Genomic DNA, 12,993 nt, shown 5'->3' on the forward strand with positions numbered 1-12,993 from the left:
CTACATAACATTTCATACAATATAATAAACTATTTACAATAAAGAAAACACGACCCTTCAAATAATAATATAAACAATTTACAAATAAGAATGTTCCTTGTGTATTTTACATTGAACTTCCCCTAGCGCGCGAATCTCCCCCCTGCCCTAGCCGCACTGCACATCGGCGCACACGCAACACAGGGCAGGAGAAGGCATTGGCGCGGCATAACGGGCTGTGAGAGCTGGGTCGGCACCTGGGTCGACGTCAAATTTACCAGCATTATTGAAGCATTCCGGCCACAATGTTTCGGACTAGGAGCAAGTTCTATTATAAACATCCAAATTATAGTTTTGTTGAAGAGTGAGGAGGTTTGTGCAGTTGTAGGTATAATTAGGTGCTGCAATAAAATCGGATGTGACTATTTGAGTACTGTTTAACCCCTATCATTATACTGTCCAAGTGATCATCCACAGAATGTCTAGTATATCTAAGGGCGTATCCATGGTCGTGCAACACGTGGGCCATTGAGGCTTCAGGATGACGTCGACCCAAGTGTCTCCCCTGCTCATAAAGTCAGTTATGCTGAGCCAACTCCTGAACCACCCCTGCCCGTGCAGTGTGACATTTTAATTTGTATATATTAAGAACGTACTTTTTATTTTATAAGGTGTCATGTATTGTTTTATGTATTATTTTTCAGTAATTTTTGTAATTTTATTATTGTTATATGTCTTTCTAAAGTATTATTTTAATTGCTGTAACCGGGTGACGAAGCCGAGGCCAACACCCGGAATCACTCCGAGCGCTGCACGTGGCGGTTGGGGGGAGGTCGGGCGGAGAGGCAGACGCTTGGAAGGAGAGGGGAGTCGGAGTCTGGCGGCCGGAGAGGACATACGTGTTTTGGGACGAGAGAGTAGTCATCTGGCGGCCGAGCAAGGCGGTCGCACGGCGAGACGAGTGCGGCAGCAAGACGTGAGCCACGACTGGTGAGATTGGATCCGGACGATCGGGACTTTCTCGTTCACGGGCGTTACGCAATCGGTCGCCATAGTAACTAATTTATTTGTAAATAAGTATTTTCTTGGTTTTTGTGAGGCGGGACATTGCGCGCATCGGCGGACACGTGCGTGCCGCAACGGGACGGACTTTACGTCGCTGGCGACGGCATTCCAACTTAATTGGTTTCTCGCAATCATAGGAAAGGGGCAGAGACAGTTCATCAATCGCATACGGAACCAGGGGGTGCAGTCCGCACTTGGCGCCTGCTCAACCCCAAACACGTGCAGCCGAGCCTCACTCCGCAGAGGGGCGGGTGTTGTGTTGCGGATTGCCCATGTTCCTAGATTACGCAAAGGGCTCAATAAATACTTGTGGTCAAACTGTCGAAACATCATTGTAGCTCGGATAGTGTTAATTTCCCCCGCCACGAGGCCTGAACCCTCCCTGAGAATACTACGCAACCAGCATCACGGGGGGTGATATCCGGGACTACGACAAGGATAAGCTTCATATCATCGTTTCTCTAGCGCGGATGATGTACTTCGGTAAGCCATGTGCCGAATGGTCCACGTCTCACATCCCTGTGGGAGAGTGCTCTTATCATAAGAGCTTTTGCTGGGGAACAACATCTAACTAGAATGTTACCGAGAGACGTCCACAACGTTTCTCCGCCTCGCAGTAGACTGGCCCGCTTCAATATTCTTATTGTTTGTACTTGGTGCAAGGTTTAATTGTTGGTTTTGGCTAGTTAAAATCAAGCAGAAACAATCTCCATCAAACAATTTACAATTCAACTAGCACCGAACACACATTACATGTAAAAATTGATTATTAGAAGGTTAACCATTTATTTTATGCTGGAACAAGAAACACTTCTTAAAACTCAATTTTAAGTTGAGCATGGCGAAGTCTGTCGAATACGTTATGCAAATTTCGCAAATGTTCCTTCACTGCATTTCCCATTACGATAATGTCGTCCAGGTAAACTAGGCATGTTTTCCAAGTCAAGCTGTGGAGGAAAAGTTCCATCAACCTCTCGAAAGTTGCAGGAGCATTACATTACCCTAATGGTAACACAGTGAACTGGAACAGCCCACTCCCTGTTGTAAAGCAGTCTTCTTTTTATCCTTGGGGTGCAGCTCCACTTGCCAGTAACCACTCTTCTACTTAAGTATAAAATTCATAGGTCACAGAGGGTGGAGGTGTGTCTCATCTTAATATATATAAATCCAGTGTCCTGATGTTTGTTACCAGTGAACTCTTCACCAAGTCAACCGATTTCGATGAAAATTGGCATTTATGTGTAATTTTTTCTAACTTGAGCGATAGGATAGTTTTTATTTTGATTAATGGTCTTAATAATTTATAATTAATAATAAATAATAAATAACCGATCACCATGGGTAAACAAAAAATCATAGATCATAAACATACAAACAGTAATTGTGGGACATTTCTCTATGTCCAACACACTGTCATATAGCGCTATCCAGTTTGCTTTAACTCGCAGACAATAAAGCTCCATGTGTTTAGCCCGGGCAATGCCGGGTACTGCAGCTAGTTAATTATGAAAGATTTTAATATTAGTTCACCTTAATAAGTAATGCTGAAAGAACATATATTAAAATCTTTCATAATTGATGAGAAATACCTCTGTTCACCTTAGTAAGTAATGTTACAAGAACAGATATTAAAATCTTTCGTAATTAATGAGACATACCTCCACATACGTCTGTGACCTATGGATTTTATACTTTTTATTTCAGCACGCAAACACTTTCTTAAAACTAGAATATAAGAATACTGTTACGAACTGGAAAGCATAGCTGTAACACGCGATACATACCTGAGCGGGCCCTCCAGCGGTAGTCTGGCCCGGGACGTCTCTTGGGTCAACAATTACAGCAAAAATCACAAAAATATGACTGTCAACTGTTTTAATTTCCAGGCAGCAAACTTCTATGCAGGTGGGTCAAAAAAAAAAAAAAAAAACTGGCGCAGCCATGCGAAAAGTGCTTGAAACTTAGTGGATTCTGTGAAAATGTAAAGTATGTCTGTAGTAAACTAAAACTGCCAATAAAAACTTTTTCTCACTATTTTTTTTTTTAATGACCAAATGAAGCTCACTTTATGGAGCGTACTTGGTGGCAAAGTTTGCAACAAAACATAAAATATATGAGCTAGTGAGATAAATCTATAGGAACAGCTCTTAAACCAAAGTACGTAATGTTTTAAGTTACTGGTTAGTATTACCTAACTGTTCTGAGTAGGAGTGACTTAAGTTATTTAGGGTAGGTACTAATGAGGAACAACAGAACAATTACATCACACTTTAAAATGTCACCCAGTGACACTTGTTGCTAAGGTCGGATAAAAGAGGTTAGCCTGTTTTATTTTAGGAAATAGGTTTTTATTACATCTCAAATATTTGAAATATTCTGACAAAAAATAATCATGACATAAAAAAAAAAAAAAAAGTTTGGGAGTACAGACAGACAAACCGATAGCGCAAAATACAATTGTGTTTCACGATACCTGTGAATTGTCATTCACCACCAGTACACAGATATGGGTAGGTTAGTTAAAAAAAAAAAAAAAAAATTTTCGAGTTCAAGTTATTGTGCCAAAAAACTAACTTAGAAATATTAAAAGTTAATGCCTCAAAAAAGTAAAAGATTAAAAGTTGGTAAAAAAAAAAAACATAAAAATTTTGTTTACTTGATTCTCACGGATATTTATGTTAAACCAGGTTATATTGGTATAACGAAACAAAATTTCATTATACATATCAGCATGGAACTTAAAAGAAAACTAGTCACTTAAAATAATAAGTTATTAACACAAAAGTGAGTTTGTTCAAAATCATTTCATTTTTAAAATGAAAAGGAGAGCATAAAAATATTTTTTAAACTTAACTAGAAAATAACTCAATAAGTTTTTTTTATTCACAAAAAAACTGAATTGTTTAGTAAAAGTTGAATGGTTGAAAAATTAACTATTTAAGTTACAATGATGCTAAAAAGTTAACAGTTAACGTATTGTTTCACTTGCAAACTCGCCAGTACCCATGTCTGAAAGTACTGTACACGTCACATATTATTTTTGTGCTCGAAAATGCTCGAACTGTTAAAAAGCTTGCATATAGATATACATATTTACAATAGAAATACGTACAAACAAACATTAACAAAATGTTTTTCTGAGTAACACATGAATAAATGAGCAAAAAAATACACAAACTCTACTTCAAAATTTTAAACATTCATCTAAAATACTTTGGCTTCCTAAAACTAGGAATTTGTCTTTATAACTTTACACAAATTATTAAATTGGTTTTGGTTCTCAAGCAAAACCCCCGGAATCTGGAAAATTTGTTAGTAAAATATACCGTTTTTAAATCATTTTACAGCATGAAAATAATCTTCTTCACCACATTTCAAACATGTCACACAAGGGCTTCTTCAGATTGAAATTTGTTTAGTTGGGGTCAATGCTGAAGTTTATATTATTATTATTATTATTATAAAAGAAAAAATTTCTCAGTTTTAAACAAAAAAACAGTGGAAATTTTAAGGCACTTATTGAAAGCTAAAATTTACAGTGGTAAAATAAAATTTGCAAATAATATTAACTTCGCATATGGGACTTTCTAATTGTGGAGATATACATAAGAAGTAATCGTAGGGCAAGGAAAAATACCTGGAGAACCAATTTCAGTACTCTTTCAGGACAGATTAATAAAATATTATACACATATAATATTTTCAGGTACGTGCCAATTTTTGAGTCAGAAATCTAAAACTTCTTCAAAGATACTTTCCTCCTGGTTTAAGTGGATATCTCCAATTATAAGTTTAAGGTATGACTATAAACTGAAGCAGGGTATCAAAAACAAGATAGCTAAAGGCTACTGAAAATATAAGTTTCATACTTCTGTTAACTGTTTATTTTGCTACTTTTTCGTAACTTTCGTGACCAAAACCTTCAATTTCATTACTTTTTCGTGACTTTCGGGACTTAAAAAGATACTCTGGACTAAGCTGTCTGGGGAGCAATGACTTTAAATTAACACTGCAATTCACTTTCACGCTTCCTGGAAATATTTTAAAGATTTCATTACTCACTTAAAAATTAAAAATAAACTTGTGTGGTTCTTAAAAATTCCCCAAATTTCAGGCTTACCTAGATGTATACAGTTTTCATAATGAACTTTACGACAATTAAGTATGGTAACCAGCCTTAAACTCTACATATATGACTAAGTATGGCACAGCTTTATAGCACCTACAGTTTCACTGAGATGACGTAGTAAAAAAAAAAAAATAATTTAACTAGAATCAAGATAAAGCTATCAAAACCTACACTGAAAGTCACAGTAAAAAATTAAATTTTAGTACATGATACACAACAAGAGGTTAGTTACATGACTGAAATTAAATCATAAATAGAGACCGGAAAAATTCGCGAATTCATTTCACGATAGGCTAGAATCAAAATACGTTTGCCTTTCTACCGTATCAGTGATTGGGCCACAGTTTATATGAATGACACTCGGCCAATGATAAACTTTCAACAAAAGAAGTATCGAATCACTAGCATCCCAATTAACAGGTGACACGAGTCAGTAGCCAATGAGCAGACGCGATTTTCCTGCGTGCTTAGAGGATCATGGAGTATATCCTACAGGTCATTGAAATCGTGATCTTTTCCGGTCTCTAATTATAAAGGTCTCAATATTTCAATTAAGTACAGTAGAACAGAGTCGTGATTATATGTGATATTTAAACCAATGACTGATCAGATACAATTGAAGCAGGGTTGTTTCTGCTTCTCTTCAGTGTGTTTCTTGGGGGGGGGGGGGGGGGGGGGGAACCAGACACCCTACATCAGCACATTCTCTGCTTTTTGAACAGCCACTGCTTTTGAACTACAGTCATAAAATACAATTTTTGGGGCAAAATCTGCACTAGAAAAAAACTTGTAAATAGGGAATTTATAATTTAATAAATTAACTAATTTTCGAGGGCTATGAATTTGAAAGCGATTTATAATCCATAAAGTCTTTTTCATAAACTCATAATAATAAAAAAAAAGGTTTGGGATCACATTACATTCAATCTTTCGGGTAAATACGGTAGTTAACTCAAAAAGTCAACACGGAAAACTCTCAAACTGCTTGATGTGACTACTGTATATTTTTCTTTGTAATGGAATTCAAATATGTATTGTGTGTATTTATGTGTAATGAAGTTTGCATTCGATGCTGTTGATATTAAACTTATCTTCTCTTGAATGGTAATTTTGGTTATGTTCCATTCGTTTATAATCTCTAAAACTCACTATAAAAAATTGCAATAAATCTCGCATTTCATTTCAATGATTTTTCAAAAATCCAATACAATTTTTTTTTCTTTATATATGAATTAGCAACTTTCATGTTAATTAACATTTTAATTGAAATGTTTACAATTATTTGGTCTAGTTGGTTTTTCTTCGTACCTATACTATTACCATCCCCCAAGATACTGTACTTTTAGTATGCAATGATGTAAATAAAATTGCGACATAACTTTATTTGGAGAACTTAGTTTTTGAAATCAACATTTTAAAGGGTTAATTATTTTTATTTCTAGTAAGTTATTTTATTTTTCAACCTTGAGAATTAGATTCGAATTTGAGGTAGGTACCCTTTGTGATCCGAATATTAAGATTTGGATTCAGAAAAATTTATGACTACTTGATATGTACAATAAATTAATATTTTCATTCACTACAAAAATAAAAAATACGGAGAGCAAAGATTTTATACCAAATGGTCTAATATTACGAGAATAGTGAACCAGATGTGCGTTGACTCTGTGCTCGCGAATGAACATGCCCGAGGTTGGTATCGAACCACAGAAAACCTGCCTCACTGCGCGAAAGGAACTGTCATTAAAGTCCCCTGCCATTTCCACTGAACAAGTTCCCTATTCTGCACAATTTATAGATTCTTGACAGCAGAATATTTCATGCTATTGAAGTATGATTTACATTCTCAAACTTCATAGATATACACAAAAAAAATATTCTAGTGGTAGGCAAAGCTGGACATTTAATTGTGAAACAAATAATTAAAAAAAAATCTAAGTTTATATCTGCACATGAAGGCTTATTTTAAAATAAAAAAAAAACCTCACAAACGTAATTTGAAATTTTCTTTTAAGTTATTTTTTTTATCTCAAAGTTGCTCAAAAACTATAATGGGCTGTTACATAATACTGTATCAATGGATCTGGCGAAAAATTGTTTCAAATTAGTGCTTTCGAAGCTTCGCCTACCTCCTCTAATCATTCATTAAAAAGGTGATAATTACATAAACAACACATAAGTTTAGTACGAAACATATCTGGCAGTTACTTAAACACAAGCTGCGAAAATTTCAGAAGATTCTAAACAAAAGGAACTTGTATAATTTCACTACTAGCGCCGGAAGGGGGAAACGCGTATCCCTCACGACAGCCGGCAGGGGTCTTCCTGGCCGATGTCGTCGTCGCTCTCCGCGGTCATCAGCTGGCCCCCCTGCAGCACGTTGTTGACCACCGCCCGCGCCAGGTAGCCGATCGTCACGGAGTAGTGCGTCGAGCAGAACGGGGTCAGGTCGGTCGAATCATCGCTCCTCCCCAGCTTGTTGTCCTGGCGGGCGCGAGCACACGGCCACGTTTCATCCCACGAACAAGAGACAGATCCTATGGTTCTATATCGTCACCTGATTGGCAAAAGGGCGAATGTTACATTTTTTTTTTTTTTTTACGATTTTTAGTTTCATGTTGGCAAAATTCTTTAAAAATTCAATACACATCTTGGCCAAAGGGACTACCCACATAAAAAGTGAATTTTTTTTTAAATTCCGATGTCTCTTTTATTGCCTATGTTGTATTCGTTAATATTTTAACAGTTTTTTGTTCCTCCTGTAAAATTACGATTTTGTAACATTCGTCCTTTTGCCAATCAGGTGACGATATCTATTCTATTAACCGAGACGGATTTTAAAGTTAAATTTTTAGTCCAATTTCGTTTTTTAAACAGAAGGATTTCCGTGCTATCGATCTTATTTTCATAAAAAGCTGTTTAATAATACTTACTCCCCTAAAAAAAAGCAATAAATTTTATATGCTGTATTTTAACTGTAAAATAATTTTTAATAAATTTGTCTGAAACGAACACATTCAGAACAATAAAAATAAATTAGCGAGCATTTACGGTTTGAAATTGATTCAATACTGAGAAGCACAATAAAAACATCATCAAAATTATTTTTCTTATTATTTTTTTGTGCGGAAATAACGACATTCCTTGAATTTCAAAAAAAAAAAAAAAAAAAAAAAAAAAAGGATTCCTTTTCTTTATGATTTGAATAAGTTTTGGTTAATTGCTACTTAATTACACAATATAACTTGCATCTCGATGCTATATGGTGTCTTAGCTTCCATCTCAGTGTTGTGTGGGTTATGAAGTGCTTTACGATGTTATTTCGGTTTTACTGCAATTCACCATATGATCTTGTCCCTATTTATAAAGTTTTTTTTTTGGTGTGTTTAAAGTCTTGATATAAAACATTTTGTGGACATACACCATTGCTGGTTTTCACAGTAGTTCATAAGAGAAACCACAAGAATGGAGAAGAAAGATGACTACACAAACACAAGAAAAACAAGCCTAAATGACCAGAAGTCAAAAAAGTTGATGCGTACACAGCACAGAGAATTAAGTGGAAGGAATTAGTCGAGAAAATATTAATGACGGCATAGACGAAAACAGCCGCCTGACAACGACGAAGCGAGTCTGTTAGCGCCACGTTGACGGGAACAGAGGTTAGATTTCCGAAACGTTGTAACCGTTTTTTCTCAGGAATCCTACTGGGTTCATCTGCACTGTCATTGTTGTGTTGTCCAGAATATCTGTTTAGTTTCATCGCTGGGTAAACCACTAAACCTACACATCACTGTGTTATCATTGTGTGGTTCAGATTATGTATCTTTTTTTTTTGCGTATCATTGTTAAGTTCGTCCGTTTGTCGCTGCGTTGTCCAAGGTTTTTGTTCAACTGCATTTTATATTCTTATTGCAACTGTATCGTCGTTGTTAGCCCACTGTTTTCGTCTTCGCTGTGATATTTATTTCCAACCAATTCTTTCCATGCAATTCTCGGAGCTTGCATACACCATTTTATAGCGTGTAAGACTTATTTAATCTAGTAAAATTATCTAGATAAATTTTAATTAATAAATCAATAAATACTCAGAATGTTTATTTCTAAATTATGTTTAATTATTTATTAAATTACAATGTAATATTTTATGATTTAGGATGGAAATTAATTTTACAAATGGGAACATAACCGCACAAACACGCCCATGAAAATGGGTAGACTACTAAATCTTCCCCAGACTCTCCCTGCCAGCGACAATGGAAGTTTACAGGCAACCTGACATCGTTATCTACGTAAGGAAAAATAACCTCACTTTAAAAAAATATATATATATCAGCACAATTTATAAAACTAATATTCATAACAAATAAATGTTTTTTTTTTTTTTTTAATTATAAGGACCATAATTCAATATCAATCACTAAAGTATACGATTTAAAAGCACATGCATAATTTTTATATGTATATGTATCGCCTTTTTATCTTCATCCTGTTAATTATTGTTGTGTGCTGCCGCACAATGTAACATTCTCATCATTTTTTTTTTCCATAACGTGCCTAAAGAAGTATAACTTCTAAAATTATTATTTTGCTTGCACTCCCAGCCGGGATACTTGTATGTGTATTCAGAGGCGTAGCCAGGGGGAGGGGGGGTTTAGGGTTCAACCCCCCCCCCCCCCCCCCCTTGCACCAAATCTTTAATTAATTTCTTATTCATCACTCAAACAAATTTCATATTAAAATTAATAAAATTTTTACGATTACAATATTTAAATTTAAGAACCGAAAACTGCTAAAATAGCACTATTTTACACCTTAAAAACCAAATTTTCCCGGGGGAGGACCCCCCCCCCCCCACCTTCCTGCTTTAATAGGATGGGACCATGCTTCTTAACCCCCCCCCCCCCCCCCCCCCATACACAAATCCTGGCTACGCCACTGCGTGTATTTCAAAAAGTGTTTAGGTGCGCTGGAAAGGACGGACACAGAATCACAGTTTCCAGGCAGTTTTACCGTGCAGAACATCCTGAAAGCCTCTTGAATCAGGTGGTCCAGATCCAGCTGGTGCTGGAAGCTGAGCTCCGGGTTCCGCAGCAAGATGGTCGAGACGATGCACAAGAGCTGAAACAAACAGAAATTTACAGAGTGAATTAATGAGTGAATGAAAGATTTAAGGCGTAATTTCTCGTAAACATCAAGGTCCTTTAGAGGCATTAGGTGGTGATTATTTGAGAATGGAGCACGAACAGAATGAATGAGTTGGAGGGGGAGAGGGGGAGAACGGGTTTGACCTTGTGAAATAAAAATCCACAGTATTAGCACAACACTCGTCACACATTTCCCAAAACCACATAAAAAAAAAAGTTTGTTCGTCCTCTACAAGAAACACACTTGTACCACCTTGGGAAGCAATCAAACACAGAGTCCCTTAAGGGGCCCGCCTCGTCAGGGGTGTATGTGTGTTAGTGAGGCGGGATGATAAGCGCGACGCTCGCTGGTGCTTCCAGCGCGGTATAGCCTCTAAGCGCAAGTCTCTGAACTGACGCGCATTCGTCTCGTCGTCACAGGATAACTGTGAAATTTGAGCGGTGACCGTAACATTATATGGCGGAGAAATGAAGATAAAGGTGTTATGCAAGCCCCTTAAGTGCTTTCAAGGTTCTGTACTGATTGTTTTATGCCTAAAAATTACTCTGAAAACACGCGTTTTAGGCATTTTAACGCTTCTAAAAATACAGTTTAAAAACTTAATCCGAAATTAAAAGTACTTTTCGGTCCTCAGCGAACTCTTAAATGCTATTCGTAAATAGGCCCCACTCGGATATCTTAAGAAGTTTTTAAATCGCGTTGTTTTTCCTGAAGCTCTGCACACCGTATGTGTGCCCAGGTAGGCGGGGCCCTTAAGAAAGAGAAAGCAATGAAACAAATAATTATTTCCAAACACTAAAATTATTAAAATTGTTTTATGGTTTATAGTTGTACGTAGTTTCAAAAGCCTTTGGTCAGAAAGCACAGAATGCTGTGATACACGATATGTTGCCTGGGACGGTGAAAGATGAAGGGGTGAAAGGTGGGCAGGGCATGCCTTCGCTAACAGCCACAGTGAAGCGAAGCAGGACGCGGAGAAAACCCAAGGGCAAACTCCATTTGAACTTACGCCCCCTGCCCCCCTTCCAAGTGTTATCCAGTCTTATCTGCCATGCCTTTTCCCCCCCTCCAGAAGGTTCAGCTGTTACCATCACTGTTAATTCACATTCTTCCCGCAGCAAGATACAAGTTTGTGATTATGATGTGGCCCCCCCCCCCCCCCCCTCCCCAATGCTAGTTCCAACAGTTTTGATAAAAAAAATCATCACATTATTTTTGGGTGGATAGGGTGTACCTGTTTGCCCCTGCACTTTATTTAATAACTTCTCCAAACTAATCTCATTTTACCTCACTCTCTCTGACCTAAATGCCAACACTGCTCAAAGCAATAATGATTACAAAAAAAATAAATAAAATAAGTTATATTTTTCATGCCAATATTAGTTATCTAAAAAAATTTCTAGGTTGTTCCACTAGATAAGCACTGCATTTTTTTTTGTTTTGTAGCCAATTTTCTCACTAGATATCGTACATGTTATCTGCTGTCGGGGCGGATTCAATCCCCCCCCCCCCACCCCACCCGACGGGTAAACCATGCAATGGATAATATGACTTCTGAAGTTTTAAAAAGCCAGGTATTTATTATAATAGGGGACCAAGACTAATGTGGAAACCCCCCCTTCCCTTCACCAAATGATCAATCCTGGATTTTCTGCTGTCTGCTATTTGGAAGAAGTCAGGTTTATGTTCATAATTATGTTTTTTTTCCTGATTAATTGCATTGTAGTCATTTAGCAGGAGTAAATTTTCTGGATTAATACGTATGGTGCCCACACCAATATGTAATAAAAATTAACCTGACTTTTATTGATTGATAAAAACATTGATTTTTAATATTTTCACTGCAATAGTGCGAAATATACAGAGGGATAGAGAGATGCTTTGTACATATATGTATTCAGTGGCGTAGCCAGGATTTGTGTATTGGGGGGTGTTAAGAAGCATGTCCCCTCCCTCCCCCTGTATTAAAGAGGGGGGGGGTCCTCCCCCGGGAAAATTTGGATTTTAAGGTGTAAAACAGTGCTATTTTAGCAGTTTTCGGTTCTTAAAATTTAAATATTGTAATGGTAAAATTTTTTTATTAATTTTAATATGAAATTTGTTTGAGTGACGAATAAGGAAATTAATTAAAGATTTGGTAGCCCCCCTGGCTACGCCCCTGTATGTACTGAACATCCAAAACAAAATTCTACAAAATAAAAAAAATTGTGCGGTTGGCGAGACCGCGAGCAGCCAAGATCTGTCGAGCCTCGTTCCCACCTCGACGATGATCTGGCGGTACTCGGGCCGGGGCACGTGGTTCAGCGTCTGCTCCACCTCCAGGGCGAAGTTGAGCTCGCTGCGCATCATGTTGGACAGCGTGGGCTGCTGGGGCAGGTGGCAGCCCTGCACGCAGGCTCCCTGCGGCGTGCGCGCCAGCACGTCCCACACCTGGTTGTAGAAGTGCGGGGGCACTCGGCACAGGCAGCCCTCCAGCTGCCGGCGCTGCAGGGGCGTCAGGCTGCAACAACCGAGCGAACCAGCCTTACAATATACAGCAAAACCCCTTATTTGCACTTTTCATGGGGACAAAGTAAAAACGTGTAAAAAGCAGGAAAGTGTAAATAAAGGGAAAAGTATAGAAAGGAGTACAGCTTACCTTATTTAGTATTTTTTTCCTTTTGTTTAATAGC

At 37.4% G+C, this 12,993-nt stretch overlaps 1 protein-coding gene across 3 annotated transcripts in view; it reads right to left on the reverse strand.

Annotated features, from left to right (window-relative positions):
• Positions 1–3,317: 3,317 nt before the first annotated feature.
• LOC134539111 (probable phosphorylase b kinase regulatory subunit beta) overlaps positions 3,318–12,993 on the reverse strand; it is a 53,543-nt gene continuing 43,867 nt past the window's right edge. For all 3 annotated transcript variants that reach the window (XM_063380846.1, XM_063380847.1, XM_063380848.1), the window contains 3 exons: positions 12,581–12,821; positions 10,187–10,294; positions 3,318–7,657 (listed from right to left, as the gene is read on the reverse strand). In XM_063380846.1, the coding sequence (XP_063236916.1) occupies positions 7,475–7,657; positions 10,187–10,294; positions 12,581–12,821 (532 nt within the window). In that variant the 3' untranslated portion in view covers positions 3,318–7,474. The remainder of the gene's footprint in view (positions 7,658–10,186; positions 10,295–12,580; positions 12,822–12,993) is intronic.

The sequence above is a fragment of the Bacillus rossius genome, chromosome 14 (assembly GCF_032445375.1).
Source record: "Bacillus rossius redtenbacheri isolate Brsri chromosome 14, Brsri_v3, whole genome shotgun sequence".
In the NCBI taxonomy this organism is placed as follows: domain Eukaryota; kingdom Metazoa; phylum Arthropoda; class Insecta; order Phasmatodea; family Bacillidae; genus Bacillus; species Bacillus rossius.